General features: G+C 40.9%; 1 protein-coding gene across 2 annotated transcripts in view; it reads left to right on the forward strand.

The window, feature by feature from the left end:
- The first annotated feature begins 7,689 nt into the window (after window positions 1–7,689).
- RFTN1 (raftlin, lipid raft linker 1) overlaps window positions 7,690–25,620 on the forward strand; it is a 100,004-nt gene continuing 82,073 nt past the window's right edge. The window contains exons 1-2 of one of the 2 annotated variants that reach the window (XM_054817637.1): window positions 7,690–7,974; window positions 19,403–19,558. In XM_054817637.1, the coding sequence (XP_054673612.1) occupies window positions 19,414–19,558 (145 nt within the window). In that variant the 5' untranslated portion in view covers window positions 7,690–7,974; window positions 19,403–19,413. Of the gene's footprint in view, window positions 7,975–8,307; window positions 8,684–19,402; window positions 19,559–25,620 lie in introns of those variants that run through there. The other variant, XM_054817638.1, reaches the window with a different exon arrangement.

Consider the following 25,620-nt stretch of genomic DNA (forward strand, 5'->3'; position numbering starts at 1 on the left):
TAACAGGAAGAAGTGTTAAGACACTTAAAAAAAAAAATACATCCCATGTGATCCTTTACATGGCCCTCAGGCCTCACTCTGAGCTCTGGTAAACAAGAATGACATCAAATTCTAAGCAATTTCACATTTGTTTGGTATCAGGGACTTTTCTGCAAGTTAACTGACAACACTTCAGGCTTCTTAGCTTACTTATCCATCTACTAAAAAAGTAATACTGTTTAATACTTACTAAAAATATCATGCATCTTTTTGCATTATTTAAAGTGCCTGGGTGTCTAGTCTTTATCCATATTCGTGAAATTTATTCAAATGAGAGTCTCCTTTGACCTCATTAGTACAGTTGGGCACCAGATATCTGGTAGGTGGAAATCTAAACCATCAAAAATTCTGAAAATTACTTTCCCTTATATATGTGAATTAGCTTAATGCAATTGAGAAATTGAAAAATGCATTGATTTGGTTATAGTGCTCTGAACTACTGGAGTGTTTAAGAAACAGAAATATGTATGAATAGATAAATAACTCCTTACTGATGATACAGAGTAGTTTTTTGTCTGGATATCCAAAGAAAGGAAGAAGCAGATATTCCAGCTCCTTCAGAAATGTAGTGTTTCTTGTTAGCATTAAGTCTTACTCGACCTTCTGCACTGGCTTATTACTAGCTGACCTTTTATATAAGGTTTTCACTTGCAGGTTTTTGAAGCACCTTACAGAAATTAATAATTATCCTTTTTTTTTTTTTACACTTTTGAGAACAGAGATGCAAGAGGAACAGCTTGGGGAATGCCATCTGAAACAGGTCATAGCATCTCTAATGCTTGGTTAGATTGGCCCTTCTGACGGGGAAAATTTGGCCCCTGTTTTGATTACCTAGAGCAAGAACCGCTCTAGTGCCAACTTGATGTAGCAATAAATCTCGCTCTCTGGCCAACAATCGTTTATACACAGCCATTTTGGGGCATATCTCTCTTGTTTCTAAAGGTTCTTTTCCAGCTTGGATTTAACAGAAATTATACAGATTTCACATTCTCATTTCATTAATAATTTTGATCAAATGTGTACTGAAACATTCAAGAAAGGTAAAATAGGGATTAGTTAAATAGATTGTCAGTAATTGTGTAGCCACAGCTTTCCTCTTAGTCCTACAGAGGTATATCCTATCAGATGCTGATCAAGTCAAAATTGCCTGCACATAATGTGATATAACTGTGTAGTCTTGAGAAATCTATGGCCATATGTATATTTTAAGTTTCAAGATGATAGAAACGAGCTTTCAAAAAGAGCTTCCAAAACAGAAAATTGATCCTTAATTATACCTAGCCTCTGCAGCTCCCTAGTGGGTGCCTATAGATGGTCAACAGAAGCACTTAAATAATAACAAAAATTTAAAAATAGTCCTGTGCCAAGGACTAAAAAGCTGTAGTGGTAGGACTCATGTTAAAGTTACTCTTATCTTTGGAGATAAAATATGAGCTAGTTTTAATAACTAATTGGGCTAAAATTGTGACCCAGTCTGAGTACATAAGTGTGTTAGCTGCTGTTCTGGAACCCTGGAAAGAGAAAACAAGCTGCTGCTTCTGAGCAAAGGTCAGATTGTGCCCTGCTGCTGGGGCAGAAGGGTTATACCACCACCAATAGGGACTGGTACGATTCGCTCTTTAGCAGCAATATAGACCTGACTTCTCCAAAGCTTTCTATTGTGTCTTGGTTCCTTCTGTGATTTAGAGGTAGTTTTCCTGTTATTTCTGAGAAGCTCTGGCTGAGTTCTCAGTAACACCTGCTGAAATGAGCAAGGTATGCTAAATGACTTGTCTATCTCAAATGGAATCTAGTTTTTCTCATTTTGACTTTTCTTTCATATTTTGTCTTTTTAATAAAAATGTCAGTAGATACTAAACATACTTTTGCATGTATCATCATCAGTAAAATGTCTTTACTGATTTTTGTATCTTTCTGATTAACTTAAGTTTAATCAGAAGTAAGTTTTTTGCTGAATCCTGTTCAATGTAATGTTGCAGGTGTCTGTTACTTCTTGACAAAGAGGAAACAAATCTTGTTCTAAATTAGCTTTAAATATTTTTTCATACTACTGTGAAAACTAGGAAAATAGGATGTGGTTATCTTGAATGCTGGAGTCTAACTTTGTAGTGAAAATAATGGTAACTGGCATTATACTGAGTTTTGTACAAAAAATGGCTTACACTTATGTGGATCTTTCCAATTAGTTGTTCAAATAAGTCTTGGAATAGCCAAGCAAGAGGTTATCTAGTGGCATCACTAGAAACACCTTGCATGAGAGAGAAATGCTGTGCATGTGATTTCTCACTGCTTTTCACAATGTGTCATCTTCTCTGCTTATGCCAAAATAAGTACAGATATTTGGCAGAGCAGAATTCTTCAATGCCCTACCAGTAGCAATTTACACCTCCTTCGAACTTGCCCTACCCAGCTGCACCCAGCACTACAAAGTGCAAATGGAAAACGTGATCCCTCCTGCTTGTGATACAGGAGGTTGTAGAGCTCTGCACTGCTAAATGTGTGGATTTATGAGAGAGATTACACTGGCTAGAAACAGAAAGAATATGTATCAAAGTACATTTTAACTCCTAAGGTAAACTAATATTCCCTAACAGAGTGTCTAGGGGCAACATCTTACTGTTCATTAAAGCAATAAGGTCCTTCAGTTATTTATAGTTGAATGGTTGATACAGCAGTATTTTACTATTTAATTACCAAGTCACTTGTGTTTTGCAGTAGTTTATTGTTCGGGGCGGGACGGGGGGAGAGAAGTGTGTGTATACCCACACATTTTTATATATATATATATACACAGACACACACATATATAAAACCCTCTGAAACATCTAGGATGCTCAATGCTCATTTAGGTTTTTTCAAGTTCATCAGATTTATCTTAGGAAGAATGTTGCCTTTTCTTAGAATACCACATGAAATACCTGTTAGAGTCAGAATAAGTTCTAGATCTTAAATTATCAAATCTATACCAAAAAGGTTCTGAAAGAGGCAAATAATCTCAAAATACAGGAACAGTGCATATTTCTTTAAAGAATGTATGAACAATAGCAAGCCAGAGTGGAATTCTGGAATTTCTCACAGTGCTAGTCTAGAAACAATAGTTTAGGTGTACAGCATCAATTTAGATTGTATGCTGTGCTTCACCTCACATGCCTTGATATCAGGCACTTGAACCATCTTTGTTTTCTTGAATTTCAATGTAGGCACACTTAAATAGGTGATAGGAGAGGTATCCTGGTAATTTGCTGCTTATGTAATATACTTTTGTAGTCAGAGAAAAACACCTTCATGTCAAAAATCCTACAGAACAAAAAAAATTAATTCAAATTTGTCTCTATTAAAAAGCGCAGAAATGTCTTAATGGATTGTATATTTAACACTGGAGTAGAGGAATTCCAGGTTGAAATCGGTGCATCAAAACACCTCATATCTGATAGCTCAAAGTTTGCAGGCACGTCTGCCAGTTACTGACTGTGAAGTGGGTAGTGGAAAGATGGTTTGTAGTGCCTGGGTCTGGGCTATGTTACCTACTGTAAACATTAATTTGAAACAGTTTTCATCTATACAGCACTGCTACTTCATAGTGATCTTGTGGTCATCCAGGAATGTTGTTTTCTAGTGTTGATGTCCCTTTCTGTATCTGAGAAGACTTTGCACCAGCAAAAGTCTTTAATGTTATCAGACATCCTTTCAGTTCAACCCCAGAGGTGTAGATCTGCACATCCTATGGCGTTGGCAAGGTCTGGTGCCCAGGATGCTCCTTGTGGAGCCATCTCTGACCCGATGGGTTTACAATGCAGGGAAAGCTGCACTTTCACTTCTTCCCTACGCACTTAGCAATCCTTCCCCATATGCTTTAACAGTAGTATCAGAAAAACAGCTCAATTACATGGCACCCTGATGTGACTGCATGCTGCTTTCTCACACAGTTGGAAAGCCAGAGAAACTAATGAGTGGAGGAAAACTGATGAAGGACAAGGAAAGAGGAAAAACTGTGTAAATAAAAGGAATGGTGAGGAAAAAACCAAAAACACACAAAGGGAAATAGAAAAAGGGGATGGGTAAAGTCACCACACAAAATGCACTGCTGTGTGTGTTTGCATCACCGTTTAGTACTGGTAAAGAAGTAATTTCATTTCCCCACTTCCAATGTTTTGATGTTATGCTTTTGGCTACTGACTAGTAGCTAATGCTGATAGTTGTGCTTTAAGAGGACTTACATGTGGACAGAGGTCACTCTGGGGAAATTTTCTTGTTCCCTGATGGTACTTGAGGGGAAAAGTGGAGGGGGTCCTTTCAAATAGATTTCATCCATCACAATACCAGCCTTAAATACCGAAATACTCACCAGTTAGGAAGGAATCGAGGTGCTAATGTAGTGTTTGCTTATATGTTTTTACATAATTTAATTTGGTTTATGTACCTGTCCTGGTTTTAGCTGAGAGGGTTGATTTTCTTCATAGTAGCTAGTGTGAGGATATGTTTTGGATTTGTGCTGGAGACAGTGTTGATAATATAGAGATGTTTTTGTTCTATGGACTTATTGTTGAGCAGTGTTTACACAGGGCCAAGGCCTTTTCTGCTTCTTGCACTGCCCTGCCAGCGGGATGGCTGGGAGTGCACAAGAAGTTGGGAGGAGACAGACAGGACAGGTGACCCAAACTGACCAAAGGGATATTCCATACCATATGACGTCATGCTCAGTTTATAAGGAGCTTGGGGGGAAGAGAAGGGGGGGGCGGCGGCGTTCGGAGTGATGGCGTTTGTCTTCCCAAGTAACCGTTACGCGTGACAGGGCCCTGCTTCCCTGGAGATGGCTGAACACCTGCCTGCCCATGGGGAGTGGTGAATGAATTCCTTGCTTTGCTTTGCTTGTGCGCGCGGCTTTTGCTTTACCTACTAAAATGTCTTTATCTCAACCTACGAGTTTTCTCACTTTAACTTTTCCAATTCTCTCCCCCATCCCGATGGGGGGGGGGGGGAGCGAGTGAGTGGCTGCGTGGTGCTTAGCTGCCGGCTGGGGTAAAACCACGACAGTACCTACACAGTAGGGAGAGATTCTTAAGTGGACAAAGTGTAGCAAATGTAGTTGTGTCTGCTGGGCACAAGGGCTTCAAGCAGTTTCAGTATTTATTAGGGGTGCATTAGGAGTTGCTGAACAGGTTTCTGGCCTAACAGGGGGGAGTACAATGAAGGTGACAAGCCAAGTTCCAGACTTGGCCCACAAGCATGACATTTGGGATGGATACATGTTTTTCTGGAGAGACAGGGGAGATGAGGGTGGAGGATTGCCCCCTCTAAAAATTGCAGCTGGAATGTATGGAGCCCTTGCATGGATGACAAGCTGGTTGAGAACAGTAAGGATCAAAGGGCTACTGAGGTGGATTACATGTTGGTGGATTACAGACCAGCTACTCATGATCAAGGTTGATTAAATTAGCAACTCAATGACATCTATGCATAGCAGATCCTGATTCTTGGAGAGGAGTTAATCTCCCTGAGTTGAAAGGGTAACAAGGTGGGATGCAAGCAATTCAGGAAGCTTTCTTGGTAGAGGTACTGAATGAGCCAGCCAGGGGTGTTGCACAACTGGATGTCTGCTAACAAGGAAGAATTGTTTAGGAATGTAATAACAGCAACCCTGGCTGTAGTAATGATCATGCAGTGGAGCTCAAGAACCTGAAGGGAGTGAGGAAGGCAAGTCCTTGGACTTCCCCAGCTAAACCAAAGTTTGCTCTCTGAACTGGTAAACAGGATGCCATGGAAGGCAGCTCTGAAAGGTGAAGGGAGCATAGGAAAGCTGGCAGGTCTTTAAGGGGAACCTTTTCCCTAAGCAATGGTGGCACATCCAAATAGGAAGACGAATTGGGACACCAGATAGGTTAAAAGGGGAACACCTGACTGAACTTCCTTGTAAAACTATCATGGTGGAAGCAAGAACAGGTTACGGCAAAGGAGTTATTCGATATTTGCCAAGGCACATAGCGATGTTGTTGATACATAAAAGGGCTTGCGGAATCTCATGTTACTCTCAAAAGCTGTGTTAACAGTAAGAGGCTGAACAAGGAACACGTAGGCCTGTTGTTGCATGTGAGCACGGGTAAGGCTGATGTACGCAGAGCTCCCTTTGCCTCAGCCTTCCTGACCCATGTGCTTAGAGGCAACGTTCAAGCAAGCAAAGAACTACCAGAAATAGATGAGGATCAAGACAGGGATTCCTTCTGAAAAGTTGACCTGTACAAATGTGAGACCAGCTGGGCTGTGTCTGAGGGCACTTGGAAGAGCTGGCTGATGCCTTTAGAGCAGCTGCTCTCTGCGCTTTCTAGAGTGGGCTGAGGAGGGTCCACAGCAACTAAAGTAAGGCGAACGTTGCACACATTTTCAGAAAAGGCCAGGACGATTGGGAACCATGAAGAAATATTTTTCCTGGGAAAATCATTGAGTCCCCTTGGATCAGACTTGCTTGTGTGTATTTCATGTGTCTAGAAAGGGTGCCATCATGCTTCACCAACTGTTTGCCTTCTATGATGAAATGGCTGCATTTGTAGGCATAGGGATGGTAGTGGATACCATGGCAACTTTAGTAAGGTGCTTGGCACTGGCTCCCATGCTATTTTTGTATTTCTGTAGTCTGGGTGGGTGGACAGCTAGATAGGTAAAAAGCTCATTGTGTGGTTGGGCTCACACAGTTGCAGTTTAATGGGTTGCGGGCCTATTCTATTCAACATCTTTTTCAAGGACCTGGAGGAGATGACAGAATCCACGGTTGCCATGTTTGCACGTGACCCCATACCGGCGCTGCAGTGGACAAGCTTCAGGGATAGGCTGCTGTCCGGAAGGACCTGGGCAGGCTCAAGGGACAGGCTAGCATGAACTTTTTGAAATTTAACAAGGACAAACATCCTTCCTCTGGGAAGGGAGGGCACCTTGCACTGATGCAGACTGGGGACTGCTTGTCCGGGTAGCAGCTCTGTTGCAAAGGCTCTGGGAGTGTTGGCTATGGTCAGCTTGCTGCCTACCAACACAGATAATAGCATGCCAGTAGCTTGGAAAAAGTGATTGTCCTCTTCTATTTGCTGCTCATTAGGGCTCTTTTTTGTGCAGGTGTGTCATTCCTTCTCTTTCTGCCTCTAATTCTGTGACAAGAAAGTTGTTGACAAGCTGGAACAAGCTCAGTAGAGGGCCGCCAAGGCTGGAGTACATGTCCTGGAAGGAGAAGCTGAGGCTACCATCTGAGGGAGGATGAAAGAACAGGCACGTTGAAGGGGCAGGTTCAGCTCTAGGTATAAGGTGGACGGTTCCATTGCAGTGACCCCAGGTCTGGCTCGGGGCTGTGGGACTAACTGCAAGCTCTGAGGCAAAGTCCTCCGCGGCCTGGGGCGGCGGGGAAGGGAGCAAAGCTGGAGCACACGGGAGCGCCGGGGCCGAGGGTGCACGCGGGGTGGGGCTGAGGCGGGCAGTGCGTGAGGGACTTCCAGCCCTGGCCGGCGGGCGCAGCGATCCCCCTTCGGGCCGTGACGGTAGCGTAGGCGGGAAACGCCGCTGCCCGTCTCCCTGCCTAGCCGCGGCTCTCGCTGGGCGCGGGGCTCGGCCCCGCAGCTCGGAGGAAGAGGAAGTTGCCGCGGCCCCCGGCCGGCCGGGCGCGGAGCAGAGCTCCCCGGCACGGCCCCGCGGAGGCGCCTCCCCGCGTCGTGCCACCGCCCCCAGGCTGAGCGGCACAAACTTTCTGCCGGGCAGCAGGGCCGTGTGGCGGCGCGGTGCTGCCCCAGCACCTCCCTGTCGCGGAGCCGAGGGGGGAGCGGCCCTGGAGCGCAGCGGGCGGGCACGGGCGGCAGCCGGAGGAGGAGGAGGAAACACTGTCAGTAGGGCCGGCCGTCTCCGCCCGCTGGGCATCCTTCAGCACCGCTGGGCTGCGCTTCGCCCGCCTGCCTGTCCCAGGTACCGCCGCGTACCCGCCCAGCCCAGCGGGGAAACTTGGCGAGGGGGTGGAAGGGGGGTCCGGGGCTGGTCGGGGATTGCTGCTGGGCAGGGTCGGCGCGGGGAGCGGGGAAAGCGGCTCTGGAGCTCTTACTCGTCTTGGTTCTCTGGCTCCTGAAGTTCGGAGCGGGGCCCGGGCTGACCGGCGTGCCTGTCTTTGGAGGGGCTGCTCGAGGCTTTGACGGGAGCGGGGCGGGGGGGAGGCACTCCGTCCTGCCCTCTCCCCCAGCGGATTTCGGTTTGTGCAGCGCTGGTAAACCGCTGCTCCGAAGGGGGCGGCGGTCCTGCCCGCTTCGGTCCTGCCGTTTGCTGAGGGGCCGGTGCGGAGCTCGCCACGCTCGCCCGCGCTGGCCGTTAGGCCGGGGAAGGCTGCGGGGCCGGCGGGCGGCGCCGTCTTGTCAGTCGGTGAGGAGACCCCCCGGGCTCCGCCGAGGCGCTTGCGGGGACGGGAAAATTGCTGAAATTGAAAATTGCATTGCTGAAAATCGCTTCTAGCCAGCGCGGTTAATTCGCGTCCAGCCAACACCGCGGTGAGGCAGAGCCGGGGAAGGAGGAGAGCTCGGGGAGCAGCCCGGGGCGGCTGCCAGCGCGCCCAGCCCGGCGCCTCTTGTCACATGCCGGGCACCTGGAAGCGGCGGTACAGCGACGTGCCATCGTGTGGCTAGCTGGGGTTTGTGATTTTATAGCTGCTATTTTCAAAGGCTGGGATGGATATTGCCTTTTTTAAGTCCGCGGTACTGTTTCAGCACGTTTTTATTACAATATAAGGAGAGGTAGCGCGACTATGGGTCAGCAGTTGTATATCAGAGTATGACATACATCTCTCTCCTCTCTTATCTAAATTCTTCTCAGAGCAACCGTTCCTCACAGCCGGTGAGAAAAGGGGAATTTAGTTGGACGGACTTTTAGAGCTCTTCTATGATACTTCCAACTTGGTCAAATAATTAATGGGAGACATTTGTTCTCCATTACGATTGAGCATGGTTCGTTCCAGAGCGCTGCCAGCTCTGAGCAGGGGAACAAGCTGAGCCAGAGGCTGTTGGGTGGCAGGACGGGGAGCAGTGCTGGAGTCATCTGGTGGTCTTGGTAGGGGTGGCTGTTGTGCTAAAGTGATTGTTGGATGTAAAATTAAAAAAATTAACTATACTTGACAAAATGCTCTTTAACGTTTTCAGCCAAAGTTTGGAAGCTACAGTATGATTATATATCACTTCTATTTTTATTTCTGTAAAAAAAAATAGGAGGATAACTTATATTGTCAAGGTATTGTTGATCTCCAGTTTACAAGGGGAAATCTTTTTGTACATCTGCTTTTATGTTTTATTTTTAATGAATCCAATCCATTTCAGCTTCTGGTATTGAATAACAAGTTACTGGCAATAACCCTCTTTTTCACAATACTAGTGGTCCCATTGTGTATTTAATTTCTGTTTTTTCTAAGAAAAAAATAGTCTCAGAATGAAGGGTTATTTCAGGAATCTAACTTAACCTCAAGTTAGTTACATTAGACAAGGGGCTTTCCACTGCTTGAACACTGGCATTCCCCTGGTATGAGGGCAAGAATGTAGTATGAAATGAGTATATACAGCTGTGATTAAATACCTAAGGGAGTTCTGAGCTGTGGTACTAGGAAACACAGACACCATATTGGGTATAATGAAGTGGCCTTAGAATCTGTGGTGGAAAAGCTGAAGCCACAGCCTTTTGAAGAATAAAAATCAAAATCAATGAAATCTGGTTTTTTTTTCATAATTTAAAAAAAAATCATATTACTATTATTCCATCCCTTAACTTCACATGAGATCCCACAGCTTCACACCTGGCTCCCATGGTCCACGTTACCTTTTACCCCAAGTTGGTTGGCCAGGGTTTTACTCCATGACAAAATAGACGGTCAGTTCTGTCTAGTTTTGTGTTTTGCCATGGTTTTACTGACTGTCCTTGAAGCTACTGGGCATACATTGCAATATGCATTTTTTTTAATGTCTTTTCTGTTGGTTCAGTGTGGTGTGGGATTAACTTTAAAGGAAAGTTGGATTCCTCTCTAACATGCCTATGTATGGTTCTGTTGGGTCTGTTCAGTCTTTAATTTGCTAGACAATAAATGTTAGCTCCTACGGTTCCCCTTAAGTAGTTTCCCCTTAAGTTCTTGAGAGTACTTCTCTAGTCCTTCTTAGCATCTCAGTAGTCTCCTGTCTTCGTGTGGAGGCATCTTGCTTGAACATTTGCAGCCATGGTATTTCAGAAGAAATTTTACTGATACTTTGTCCGGTGATAATTAACACTTTGTTTTATTGACCAGAAATACCCTACCTAAGAGCATTTTATATAAATGTGTGGTACCATCTGAATCTTTTGCTGTACTGAAAGACAGCATCACAGTATTACTGAGTAATAAATCTTGTGGATGAGCGTCATAGGGTGATGTGGATGGGGTAAGGAGCAAGGATCTCTTGCCAACCTACTGTCCCTCAGATTGCTCACCAACACAACACTTGCCTTACTCCTCCCCCAATTCTCTCTCTGATCCTGTTTGCTTTTGTTCCTCCCACCCACGTGCACACACACGCAAAGCAGCTTTGTTTCCCCAGGGAGGGTTAAGCACAGCCGATGGCAGCCCCTCGTTATGGGCTGGGAGCCTGCAGAGGTAGCCCACCGACCTGCAGGCCCAGGGACAACACAGGGGAAAGTAAGTTATGCAGGGCAGCAGAGTTGAGCCCAAGACTAGTATTGTGAACACCATAATAAAAACAGTAGCATCTAATAATGTTTTGCTGAAATCACATTATCACTGTGGTGTGTTATTTGATGTGCTGCACGCTAGGGCTATGCTTCTTTGTGACTTGTGAATAAGACCTATCAGGGTAGTCTGTTCTAACTTTACTGTATCCATATAATATTTATCCATGTATTATTTTGTTTTCTTCCTAAAGCTCAGCAAACTCTTGAGGCTAGACTAGCAATTGTCTTAATTAGCCAAATTATGTTTTCTTCCTTTTTTGTGTGTAGGCAGTACATTTTCTTGTCTCCCAGGGAGACGGTACCAAACTGGGTGCAATAGTTCTTTATTTTAATTCTAGCAATTGGATCTGCAGTTCGTCATGACAGGTCTTCCAGAGTTCTTGGTACAAGTCCAAATTAGTCCTCCTGATTTGCGTTCTGCTGCTGTTTAGTTCTGGTGTCTTTGGCCTCTCTAACTGGGCTTGATTTCTGGCACACTTCACTTTATGCTTGTGTTTCTTGATCCAAGACCATAGTTTCCTCTGCTGAGCTTTTTTCCTGTCCCTTGAAAGCTCTCTGCTTATTCTACCTTTCCTTCTTTATTAGGTAATTCATCTCTCTGAGTCTGGAAACCTTCTTATGAATTCTCTTGTCACTTCCTTGGGTTACAAATTCTGCAGATATTCATACTGCAGTTTAAACATGTTCCAGACCTCCCCTGTGCTCACGTCCTCCAACTTTTCATTCCTGTTCATCTCACTAATGAGTTCCCTTAGTTTTTGAGATTAACCTTTTGAAATTGAAAACCTTAATTGCAGATTTACTTGGGTTGCTCTGCCGCTTAATTTAAATCAAATCAATCATAAAGAATAAATCTGGGATTATTTTTTCACCAACCTTTCTATAAGCTGAGATTTAGTTATCAGCCGCAAGTCTAAAATCCTGATAGTGCTAGTCAAATTGGTAAATATATGGTGAAAAAAACTGGTTGGCTGAGACATCTAGCAATAGATAGGACTGATTCATGGTAATTGTTCTTTGTATTTTCAAAATAAGTCTTTCAGAATCTTTCAAATTTCTTGGTAAATGCTAGTTACTTAAACTACTAATCCTTCCCCACAAATAAAAATTATTGTGGCATTTATTGAATATATGCTTACATATTTACCTGTGTGGTAATACTCTTGAATAAAGACCAAATAGATATCTCTTGGTAAGGAATTTCCCTCTTAATGGTGTGATCTCACAAAAAGATCACCTACGCTGTGGTAAGTCAGGGTGGGAAAAATGGGGTTATGTCAGGAGCGCGGCTCTACTCTGGGAACCTATAAAGAATCATCTGAGCATACTACTCTCCTTTCTTTGTTTACCTGTACACCCAGTTTGTCAGGTCTGGTGTTTTAATCCTCTGCTTTGGTTATGCTTCTCTGCCTGATGTTTTTTTTTCCTTGTTATTCCTCCTCTGCTTCATTGCTTTAACTGTGCTAGGAAAGGGACTCAACCATAATTTGTACGCTCTCTCAGGGTTTGTTTAGAGCTGGACGGAGAACTAAACACTCTGTTGTTTTGTAGACTGGGAAGGATGCAAGAATTAAGTGACCACATGCTAGCAAGTGAACTAAGCTGAGCATGAAGTGCTTATTATTTTGAAAATGGAAAGGTCAGGATTGCAGGAGTGAAGGTTTATTTAAGAAAATAAGTGTGTCTCATTACTGCACAACAAATGTGAAGTCCTATAATTACTTGTAAAAGCCTTCTAGCATCCCTGTGAGGTAGCTGAGTATTACCCATGGAAAGAAGAACCAGGATGAAAGGTCTTAACCAAAGTCAAGAGAGAAAACCTATTAATACGTTGCAGTTATCCTGTTTCGCTGCTGCACTCGTCAGTAAGAGCACCGCATTCCATAATTTTGTGAAAGGAACTTTAGCAGTAACTTAGGATATGTATTTTAAAAAATAAATTAATTCATGATAAAGCTTACAAAATGAGGTCACTAGTTCTGGATAATAAACATTTTAAATATGTTAATGCAAGCAAGCTTGTTCTCACTAATTGCACTTAAAAACAATCTGACAGTAGTGTAATCTGCCTGTATAGCACGTTTTCTTTGGATGCCATTATAAATATTAAAATTACCTTGTTTCTATTTCAGGTGGTAGTGTATTGCACTTACATGTGTATTAGACGATATTTGAATATTCAGTCTAATGCTTAGCAGTTGACTCAAATACTATATGTTTTTCAAATAATTGTTTAGGAAGTCTTTTCAAATCATCCCTGTAAGTAGTCATTGACACAATACTTTCTGTAATATTGATGTAGTTGAAATAAACTGTTTAGCCAATACATACTTTGTTGATAAACATTCCTTAAATTACTTAGTCTGGTAATCTATTCAGGCTTCCATTAGCCATGTGGTTCTGTTACATTTCAGTGTAATTTTCAGTATTATTCCTTGGAGATAAATTGTTATGGAGTTCCATGAAAGGAGGGAGTGATACATCAGAAAATTAACTCCATTTGTCCCCAAAAAAACCCCTAACAAAAAAATCAGAAGGCAGAGGTTTTTTTCTTCTCTTTTTTTTTGTGCCCTTTGCCTGCTGAAAAGAAATCTTGGAGCCTGAGCCACTATTATCAAGAAAATAAGTTGTTAGCTACACGATATTCTTTTATGCTTGTTGTTTTTCTTTGCTAATTCTGAACTTGTATTTCATCTATTTTGAACACAAGCTAGTAAAGTGAGAAAGCAAACCCAAGCTGCAGAGAGTATTTTAACAGAGCTTAGGTTCAGAGATGACGAGTTGAAAACTTGGCAGATCTCTTAAAGCACTATAAAAATTCCTATATTTTATTCAAGATATGCTCATTTTCATGGACATACTTAAAAATGGAAATACTTTTCTCTTGGTGTATACAATTTCTTGTGGTTTTTTTGGTTTTCATGCCACAGGATGGTACCTGTTTCAATAAAACTTGCATTGGGAAGGAGTATTCAGGGGCCATTTGCCATGGTGGGGTGGGTTTCTGTCCTTTTCCTCCAGACGCTCTCCACAGCTCCTCTACTCTCAAAACACATGACGAAGGACAGTAACGGGGAGGAAGAGGTGGTGGCAGCAGCAGCAAGAAGCATATTCTGTGGCTTGCAAGTTGGGTGTTTGCTTGGGATGTACAAAACCTGGGTTAAATTTTTGAACTCGGTTTGCAGAAGAAAGCTGCTGGTTTGTTAACCAGTGATGACCTTTGCTGTCATTCACAAGACAAACTTAGGAATTAATTGACTGTAGGCTTTGCTGCTGTTCTGCAACTCATCACAGCTTCCATTTTTCATGTTTTGCAAAATTAAGATGAGATATAGACTTAAAAAAAAAAATCTGTTGTTAGATCTGGGTTTCAGTTCTAGTTTTAATGTCACATGGCTGAACGCAAGAACAGTTTTAGAGATTATCAAGATTATAGGGCACGCTTAAGATTAATTCGCAACCTAAGTGAGTTTGTAGACAGAATTAGTTTTTCCAGCATGTGTAGCTGTAAAAGCCCATAGCTAAATCTTAATTTTAATGGTTAATATTCTTCTTTAGATGTTACTTTTTCTCTCACTCAAGGTATTTCTTGTATGTATGGAACTAGTGAGTTGATAATTTTTACATTAATGAGAAAGAAAAAAGTTTGTCTTAGAACCTACTGCAGAGCAAAAAAAAATTGAAAATTTTGCAGGTTTTTTTGAATAATTTTTTTTAATTTATGAAAGAGTGAATATTAGTGATAATATTTTGTTTTAATACTTAATAAAAAGAGTAGAATTCATGTGTGGGTATAGAAAGCCAAGATAAATATATGCAGTACAGTAACCTTAAACTTCCCTTATAGCAAAACAATATACCTGCTGAAAAAGGGGATTGAAGTAGGTTTAGATTACTTTGAATGCATTGGTGATGAACACTTCTTACAGCTCTCTGGTAACTTCAGCGTAGAAAATTAAAAAGGTGAATAATGCCCTGTTGACAATTAGATTTGTAACTGAAAAGCAAGGAGATGTTTTCAGATGAGGATAGAAAGACTCTGAACAGCGCTAACTTTGCTGCATGTTAATAGCTAGTGTTAAAAATCTTTGGAAGATTTGCAAGCTGTCCCAGTAGGAAGTTTGTGGGATAACATTGAGCAGAAATTGGTGATTCAGTGGTTACTTGTGATACACATGGCATCAGTATCCTTGAGAAAACTTTAAGTATTCATATATCTCTGGATTTTTTTAATACTTAAACTCTTGTATTAAAATAGGAATTTTATTTCTTATGATTTATTTTCTACTGCTGCAGCACTTGCATCCTAATTATTGTGGAAAAGACTGTGATGTTGTAAAACTTATTTTTTCTGCTAATACCTCATTTTTATTCAAGTGAAAACATCCTTTTCCATATGTGTCCTTTAGTAACATAAATATAATTGTATAAAGAAATAATGGTGAAGTATTTATCCTCAACGATACTAATAGAAGTTTTAGCCAAGCAGCAGGAAGATGAAGATCAGTCTTCTGGTAAGCAGTGACTCAGTGAATTAACACAAAAACTGTATGTTTTCAGTCCAGTCCCAAGTGGGCAGGTATCTCCATGCTGAATCGCTTGTGGGTTGGCACTGTTTGCAGAGATCGCTACTCGCATGGGCAATGAGGGTGGACTGGTTTTCTCAATAGAGCCGAGGAAATGTTTGCTAGAGAAGCACAGGAGAGCGTTTGTGGCTGCCGCTGGAAGAGCAGGCTTGTATTTTCTGGCATTTTCACCCCAATTTAGGAAAGAATGCAAAACTCAGTGATATGAAATACTGAGTCCCCAAGGACTCCTCCTGCAGCCACCACTGTCTGAAGAGTCCTGTGGATTTCAGACTCTTTGTATAACTAAGGGTTGCAGGCACGGCTGCTTAATAACCTCTGAAATGGATTTTTTTTCCTTATGAAATGCTGTACTGTATACTTATGTGTAAGAATTACTGGGGCATCACTGAAACAAAAAATTTATACACTTGGTAACACTTATTGCTATCTTAGTTCCTCATTCTACAATATATTAAAGTACAAGTATACTGCTAGATGTGTTCCATTACAGTCCATGGAAATACTTACAGTATCTTGTTAGGCACATTAATATGCAATATACATTTATATATTAAAATAACATTTTAGACTTAAGCTAATCATATTACACAGGCAAAATAAAGAAGCTGCTGTATGTGTGTAAGAATAATCCTTTTTTTTACTTAATGGTAGTAGTTGTCATTACAAAAAAAAAAAAAGTAGAAAGTATCATTTTGGGAACAGAAAAAGATCCTGAGGATTTTTAACCTTGAATGCCAAAAGAAAAAAAAAATCCCAAACCCTAGCTTTCATTTATAGAAATTGTTAAAGTAGTTTTCACTCTTCTGTCAAAATAAGCGGGGAAGGTTCTCTTCTGTTGGATGAATCCCCCAAATATTTAAAGTTCAGGAACACGTATGACATATCCATTTTTCTTGATGCTGCAGGTCTTTCTAGCAAATGTTTTTTCTGCTTCCGGTTTCTGTATGATCGAGTATTTACTATGGTATTTTTTAAGGTTTGATGCGTTGGCCAGCCCTGTTTTGATGTATGTATTAGTGACTTTGCATTAAGATGTAAATACGCCCTTACGGACTCTGCAGATGATGTGAAGGTGGATGGCATTGCTGAGCCTGGAAAGACTTCCAGCTCTTTCAGGGGTGCAGGAGAATGGGAGTAGTAGAAATGCAAGGGAATAGAGCAAAGTTATGAGGGATGAGTTGAAAACTCAATTAGCTGTTTTGGATAAAAATAAAGAGAAATGCATTCTTTGGTTACTGGGAAGCTGACGGTAAACTGTGAATGTGATTCGGCTGTGAATGATGATTTTAGGTGCAGTAGGCATGTTTGCAGTAGACACAGGGAGGTATCAATGTTAGTTTAATAGGCCTTGTTAAGATCTCATTTTGAGCATATCACAGAATGGTAGGGGTTGGAAGAGACCTCTGGAGCTCATCTTGTCCAACCCCCCCTGCTAAAGCAGGATCACCTAGAGCAGGTTGCATGGGATGGCTTCCAGGCGGGTTTTGAATATCTCCAGAGGAGGAGACTCCCCAACCACTCTGGGCAGCCCATTCCAGTGCTCTGTCACCCTCACAGTGAAGAAGTTTTTCCTCATATTGAGATGGAACTTCCTGTGTTCCAGTTTGTGCCCATTGTCGTGTCGCTGGGCACCACTGAAATGGGAGGCAGCGTCAAAAGCCTTACTGAAGTCAAGGTAGACAACATCTACTGCTCTCCCCTTATCCACCCAGCCAATCATGCCATCATAGAAGGCTATCAGATTGGTCAGGCATGGTTTCCCCTTGGTGAATCCATGCTGACCACTCCCGATAACCTTCTTTTCCTCCACATGCTTAGAGATGATCCCTGGAATGAGCTGTTCCATCACCTTTCCAGGGATGGAGGTGAGGCTGACTGGCTGTTAGTTTCCCAGGTCTTCCTTCTTGCTCTTCTTGAAGACCAGAGTGACATTGGCTTTCCTCCAGTCCTCAGGCACCTCTCCTGTTTTCCATGACCTTTCAAAGATGATGGAGAGTGGCATAGCAATAACATCTGCTAGCTTGCTGGGCACTTATGGGTGCATCCCATCAGGGCCCATGGATTTGTAGATGTCAGGTTTGCCTAAATGTTCTCTAACCCGATCCTCCTCAACCAAGGCAAGGTCTTCCTTTCACAAGACTTTCTCTCCTGCCTCCACGGTCTGGGTTTCCTGAGGGCTAGCCTTAGCAGTAAAGACCGAAGCAAAGACGACATTCAGTAACTCTTCCTTCTCTGTATCCTCCTATCACCAGGGCACTCGCCTCATTCAGCAGCAGGCCAGTGTTTTCCCTAGTCTTCCTTTTGCTGCTGATGTACTTGAAAAAGCTGCGTTTGTTGTCCTTGACATCCCTTGCCAGTTTTAATTCCAAATGGGCCGTAGCCTTCCTCGTTGCGTCCTTACATACTCTGACTACATTCCTATGTTCCTCCCAAGTGGCCACTCCCTTTTTCCACATGTGGTAAACTTCCTTCTTCCCTTTGAGTTTTTGTGGGAGCTCCTTGCTCATCCAGTGTGTGGTCCCCTGTGTTCACGTAGAGAAATGAAAACAGGAGTGATGCAAATGAGAGTGAGTGGGGTGATGAAGGGAGCAGAGATCCTGTCTTGTAAGTGACAGGAAAGGATTTAAGCATATTTATCCTAGCAAAATACAGGAAGGGATGTGGTAACTATTCATAAAAATGATTTCACCAAGGAAATAGAAGGAGGGACAAAAATTGTAAAAGTTAAAGCACAATGTAAGTGTAAATAAATTTCTAACGAGTAGATTCCAAATGCATTGGGGCTGGAAATTTGACTAACTTTCTCACCACTTGGGGGATGGAGCTGTGGCATAAGCTTATAAGCACATCTTTGGATACAGGGAACCTGAACTAGTTTTACATTCTCCACTTTATCAATTGTCAAGGTAAAGACAGCCCTAGTCAGTGACTGAAGTTTTTCAGGTGCTCCTTGCTATCTGTTGGAGGTTGCAGGGAGGCTGAAACACTGATCTTTGTGATGCTTCATGTAGTGTGTTTACACTGAATGGATGCCTTGCTTCGAAGTGCCCAGGGTGGCCTGTGGGACACCCCCTTTGTCACTGGGTGTTTATTCTGCATGTCCCTCCCTGTCCCCAAAGCATGAGTTTCTCCATATAGGTGGAGGCAGGATGCTGGGTGGGTTGTAATGAAAAACCTGAGGTGCCTAGCTAGTGTGTCTTTATTGTCTCATATTCATTGCTGGTTGAAATAATTTGCCACAGTCTGACCAGTGTTGTTGTTGAAGAGTAAGAGGATTTGGATCATCCGAGTATTTTCATCAAGCAATTTTTCCATTCTTTTATACTCAGATGAGCCATAACATGCGGGATATTGAAAAACATTTGATGTGTAGCAGAAATGGTCATCAGGAGTAATCCTTTATAATGTTGTGGACTGGCAGCTTATTAAAGAGAACTAGATTTATCTAGTCCAGTTCTGTGGTCACGTGCCTGTTGTGGTTTGAAGATGGCTTCTACAAAGTGCCATTACTTCCTGTGGCATACCTAAAAAATGAGGTGGAAGTGAAGTAGTTTTCTAAATGCTGGTATTTCTCTGCAAACCTGCTTCTTCCATTGAATTACATTATATTAATTTGAATGTTACAAAAAAATCTGTGTAAAAGACAATACTATCTGCTCTCATAATAACTACATATGAATAAATTGTTATTAAGTTGTCAACCCTTATATTATAAAGTTATTTTGCATTTTCAGCAACTTTTTATAATGGAATATGTGTCTTCTAGAGTATACTGCTGAATACATGTGAAAGATGCAAAATACATGCATTAAACTGTCAATTTTCCAATAAAATAATAGCATGCCTGAGAGCTGATATGAGTGGTGCATACTTCAGTTACTATCTGAGCGTTTATTTAATTATACAATTTCATATAGTTTGTAGGTAGCTTGTATTTAAAAACTAAAAATCACTGTAATGTACTATTGTGTTGCATGAAACTGGAAAGAAAAAAAAACGCCAAAATGAATGGTGTTTATGCGTTTTCCCTTTTTCCTTTCCCTACCTTTTTGTATCAGGAGCTGCTGAAATGGGTTGTGGATTGAACAAACTAGAGAAGCATGATGAAAAACGACCTGGTAATATCTATTCAACTTTGAAGAGGCCCCAGGTAGAAACCAAGATAGATGTTTGCTATGAATATCGATTCCTGGACTTCACGACACTAAATGATAGTAAGTACACAATATTTTTCTTTAGATTTTTTTTTTCTATTCAAGTTAACATATTAATTGCTCCATAATGGTTTTTGAATAGTGTGTGTAATAGTTGAGTTTTTAAAATGTCTTTAGTTTCTTTAAGTAAATGCCTTCTCTTCAGTCATAATACTGACATGCAGAGATCTTATTGAGAATTTCCTGTAAATTTTTAAGGTCATAGGTTCTAGTCGTAGGTTCTCAGATTTTTGGTTCTTTATACCTTCCCCCCTCCCTTTTTTTTTTTTTTTTCCTTTGGCTTACTCTAATATGGATTTTTGTTTCCTTAATTTGCATTTTATCCAGGTTTCATATGGTAAAGCAATTCAGGTCTGCCAGGTTATATACTTTACTGCTCTTTTTTCTTCCTTCCCTTGTGCGCCCTGTGCTCCCTCAGGAGTATTTTGAGAGGTTAAAGTTAGTGTTTTCAGTTTTGCTAACTTACCTTGAATAACTATTAAGCGGTTACAAATACTTATGGTTGCGCCCATGTGGGTGGAAACAGAATAGTGGGAGACACTGAAGAGGTGAAAGGTCAAAGAGGTGACGGTCCACTCTCATGCAATTTTTACCTCCTTTTTTTTTTCCTGTCTGAAATAGTCATCTTTAATTCACATGACAATCCACAGATATTCCATTTCTTTCCTTCCTGATTGACATCAAGCATCTCTGCCAGTGTTGCTCACACCATTGCCTGTGCCCTCTTTCACTTCAAAATTAGCCTGTTCTACAAGCAATTACTCCTCACACCATTTGGAAATCTGAAGCTTGAGCAGAAGGCTGGGACCTGCTTCTTGCTATATATAAAACAACACAGTACCAAAATCTGTTATAGCTAGCTGGCAGTGTGCCAGGTAGAGCCTCTGTGCTTTTGCCCTGCAGAGCACTGCTACTTCTCTTGTTTTGCAGATCAGGTCAAAGGAAAAACCAAAGTGGTACGTCTCTCACTGTGTGAGACAAAGAGCTGCTAGTACGTCACTTGATGTAACACCTCTAGTGCAGTTCAGTATGTTCAGCCCAGAGTAATGTGAATTTGTTGGTTTTTAAAACTTGCTGCAAGTTTGGAAAAAGGTGGAGGTTTGGAAGTGGTGGTTGGACAGGAGTGTGCTTTTGTAGGCTATGTGGGAGCTGAGAAATTTTGTCTTTGCAGACTTTTTGTAGTGCTTATCTCCTGTACTCGTGGATTCTCATGGTTTTGAAATAAAACTACATAAACTTAGTGTAACCAAAGTGAACAGTTCATGTCCTTCGATAGTTTGACAACTTTTTCTGAGATGTACTGCACATTGTGTCATCAGTGAAAATGAAATTAATATTGAAGACATACTTCTATGGGCTCTTCTGAGATGCTCATCACTGATTGCCTCATAAGCTTTAGCTTATGCATTCTGGTACATAATGAAGTCTCATCTTTGTCACTGTATGGAGGAAGAATCAGTACATGCGATAGCAATGTGACTTGCCTCAGGCACAAAGCAAAAAATTAAACCCAGATTTTCCAAGTCTGATTAAATGGATAGATTTGTTGTAAAGCATACTTCTACATTTTTCTTACTCATCATAGATTGTTATATTTTGATCTTTGGGAGGCATGGTTTTAAAGAGACTATGAGTAGAAATACTTTTATCAAACTCTTTGGCTTGCCAAAAAGTGTAAGCTATCCAGCTCCCATTGAGTTCTGCTTTGGCATGTTGTATCCCCATCACTCATGTCTCTGAAGATGCCAGCGGATAGGCAGACGAGGAGGGGATGGAGCTGTTGTTCCTGCTCTTTTTCCTTAGTGTCACCCATGACTATGTGTTCTCAGGGTTTGCAGGGCAACAGCTTGTGGTTACGCGGCTGGCTCGCTCCCTGTTCATGTAATTGGCTGAATGAAGGCTCGTGTCCTACTACATAGTGTTACAACGTTCCAGGTTTTTCGCAATGGTGACAGCATCACTGGTTTATTTATATTTTTGCTCAGAAATAACCTTCCAGATAACCAGAGTTAATGAGTGTTTCACCTATGCCCATGTGGATTCAGAGGCTTCTAAAAATGAAATGCTCACAGCTGTGTAAAAAGAACATTTGGATTGTGAAGTCTGTCTTCTGTGAATCCGCTTTAGCCCTTTCAGTGCATATATATATCCTGACATAATTTTTTCCACAGGTTTTCTACTTCATTAGATTTTTAGAATAAACCATGTTAAATTATGAGTGGCTGCAGAGTATTTTATTGTATCCTTATTCTAGGCCTTGTTTACAGCACTAGTGAGCCTGGCTCTGAAGACAGGTACTCATTTTTCTCTGGGGCTTTTCTATAACATTTACTGCTCTGATAACTGTATCTCTCTCAAGCATTTAATCTTAACAGTGAGAAGGATGTGATAATCTCCGTGTTGCAAGTGGGACCTAATAGACGGATTACTGCTAGAAGTTTTCCAAGTCGTTAGCTTTTCTTCATGTGTTCCAAAAGCAGCTCTCATTGACTATAGACGTAAATGTGGATGCTGGTCACATCTTCAGTTTGGAACTGCTTGTATTCTCAAATCTGATATCCAGATAATCAGAGATCGCTTCCAGAATGTGGTGTACATTTTAACGGCAGTTTCACAGGCAGCTAGGTGGACATAAGTTTTCTGCAGCTATATGTGGGGAGATATTGCTCCCCTCTCTCACCTCCTGTCTGCTCAGTGAATTGATTTAACTCAAGGATCTGGCAGAAAGCTATGCAGTCTTTCTGTTTGGTTTTTCTCTGCCAGATCAGTGTCTTGTGGAAGGGTCTGAAGAATGCTGGAGCTGGTAGAAGCGGTGGGAATATGCAGTCAGGAAAAGAAAAAGGACCTTTAAATCAGCTCGCACTGTTAGGAACTCATTCCCTTAGCGTCACTCTGTTGAAAACAGGGGTAAAATATTGTCCTGCTGGTCATTTTTCTGCTATGTTAGCCAGAAACTTAACTTTTCTTACTTGCTATCTTTGGTTACTGTTTACCCTCTGACATACACAGCTGAAGGAATGTAAGGAAATATGCTCCTTTATTACACATTTTTGTTAATTTCTGAACTTGAGCCTTGTTCTGCACTGATGCAGACGTCCACTGGAAAATAGTGTTTGATCACTTATTTAAGAACTGTATAAATAATGCATAGATGCAAAAGACAGAATTAAGGTTGCAAGTGTAACCTTCATTCTGATGTTTCCCAATGTTAAAGGATTGACGTGCTTGAAAGTGAAGCATCTAGAGAAAGATTTCCCAAGCTTTCAAGGAAAGCAGGCAATGAAGAACCCATCAGTTTCCAGTGTGCCACAACACTGATAATCTGCATGGTTCTTCAGAATTAAAATGGTTAGGTGTGCCACTGTCCTTTACTTGTTGAGCAAGTGTGATGATTGATAGCAACAAAGAGTTATCATCTAGTATAGATTGGCACTTGAGGTATAAGGAGCACTTTGCTAAGGCATTTCAAAACCTTGCGGTCGGTATGTTCATTTTGAGTTGTTGGCTTTATAATGCCTGTTTATGAGTCTTCCCTTTCGTGTTCCTGGTAAGGTGGCCTCTTCCAAGAAATCACAGTCTGTCTTCAGTGTTGTCCCTTGACAATGTCATCCTGTGCTCTATTCTTTTGTCATCTGTACTGTCCAAAGCTTGTGGGCTGCTGCTTAATTTAAAGCAACCATGTTTTCAACCATGGGGCAAGCTAATTTGTTTTGTTATTTCATTTGAAAGAGAAAAATTTCAATAATCTGCATTCCTTCCCTGCTCTTATCTGATCTACTTATTTTGGAAAGTTTCACTTGCAGTGACAAGTCATACAGAAACAGAGCTCTTCATCATCCTTTATTTCTTTTCTTTCACCTCTCTTCAGTTATGATGACCGTCTGAGAGAAACCTTCTGAGAAAATAGTTATTTATCTCTTACCTTCTCAGAATACTGTAGAGTTTGGTTTGTGGTTTGGTGTTTTTTTTTTTTAATGATTTGATTGGATTGTGTGGTTTTGTTTGGGTGGGTTTTTTTTTTATTGCTTTGCTTTACATTCCTATAGTAACTCATTGGCCTGATGAGTTACGACAGGTTTTGCCCTTGAATAAAGTTGGCATGAAACATATGCTAGCCATGTGATGAAAATGAAATGGAGGTATAAATTTTTTTAAATGGGGAAAGGCTATACTCTGAACAAGCCATTTGTGCTATAAAACCACTAAAATCCAGATGTTTTGACTGACGGAATGAAAAATGGCAATACTTCATATGTCCCAAAGAAGTTCCTAAGTTATAACGTGAATACAAGGGCGTATGGTTTTTATCCTTATTATCAAGAATTTGTCTCTTTATTTTGATTTTTTTTTTACCTAAAGAAAATTATTTAAAAAGTATTGTTATTAGTTACATTTCAACATTTCCACTGGTTTTTTTTTGTTGTGTTGTGTCTAAGGACATGTATTTTACCAGGGCTGTACTCATACTAGAACAAATTTACTGCACACATAAAACCTTCTGATTTGAGGCATTTTTTATATATATGTGTGTGTGTATATATATGTATTTATATGTATGCATATATATATATAAAATTTGAAAGTGTTATCTGTCTTTCAAGTTCTGACAAGCTGCTGGATACTATGCAATAATGTTTTGGAACCAGTTATACTGCTCAAAAAACATTCGTTACAGTCTTATTACAACTCCTGTGGCTGGGCTTTTGATTTATTTTTATTGCTTTTTTTTTTTCTAATAAAGACACAAATAATGTGTTAATGAACCTTTATAAAAGACATTATATTACAATCGATAGTTAAAGAAACAGTTCAGTATGGACATGTTCTTAATTTGGGATTGAATTTCAGTTGTATGTAGGCTTAAATTAATAAAACCCCCTCAGTTTTCCCCTCAGAGAGGGGAAAGAGGAAGTCTAATTGGAACTTGGAAGTGTCATGCACTGGAAAGTGTGTGAGTTGAGGACAGAGAAGGCATTTTTCCTATAGAATATGTATGCATTTTTTAATCAGGAAATTCTGTTTGCTACAGAACATAATATTTGGTTTCAACTTCAGTGCTTACCATCTCTTCCTATCAGTAATTTTTATATTGCATTAAGCAGTTATTTGTGCCTGGCTTCTGCTTTCTGTTTCTTTTCACCATTCACTTAAATAATCATCAAAACTAAACAACCCCCCCACTTCTCTGTGCAAGTGGCTGTGTGTCTGCAAAAAGAACAAACCTTGCAACCCTACATTCACAGGTGGTATTATTTGATTTAAGACTAGTAAAAGCAATGGTTTCCCCATTGGTGAAGTTATTTAATTTCCTGTTTTCATTTCTGTAAGCAAAAGAACATAAATGAAATTAGCATTCGAGTTTTGTATTTCCAGTTTACCAGGTCTGTTACCACCACTTTGTCCTCAGGAGTGATGAAATAAAATTAGCAAGGCAAAATATTGTTAGGTTATTAATGTGATGTGATAGCTTGAACCAGTCTGTGTATAGATCATATACAACAGACTAAAACATTGCTTCAATGGAGATTAATATATATCAGGTTCACAGCAGTAAGATGATGAGCAGAAGAGGCCAATGGATTACTTCTGCATAGCCCAGATTCTGCTAATACTTCCCCTTCATTTAAGCTTTGTCCATGTGCATATCCTATTCAACTTAGTTTGATCATATGCACTTGAAAATATGCACATAATAACAAGGATTGGCATAAGGGGCTTGCTGGATCTGGGCTTCAGTCCTCTCCATTAATGCAGACATGAAGAAATGAAATTTTTTGGCTTCTCTTGGTATTTTGTTTGAAGTGAACTACAATCTGTAGTAATATGTCAGCCTTCAGGACTTGCCACTGTAAGTCACAGCGAAATGAAACGTTCATGCTGTAACAGTTTATAAAACTTATTTGTGTGTCTTGGGAAACTTACAATTTGACATAAAAGGAGCATTCCATATGTTAGTAGTTTAATAAATGCAATAAATTACATCATAAATGTAATTGCTTTAAAGAATTTTTAGGAATAATTTGAACTTCTTTACCATGGTTGGCTTTTTAATAAGGATGCGT

The sequence above is a fragment of the Grus americana genome, chromosome 2 (genome assembly GCF_028858705.1).
Source record: "Grus americana isolate bGruAme1 chromosome 2, bGruAme1.mat, whole genome shotgun sequence".
NCBI classification, from domain to species: domain Eukaryota; kingdom Metazoa; phylum Chordata; class Aves; order Gruiformes; family Gruidae; genus Grus; species Grus americana.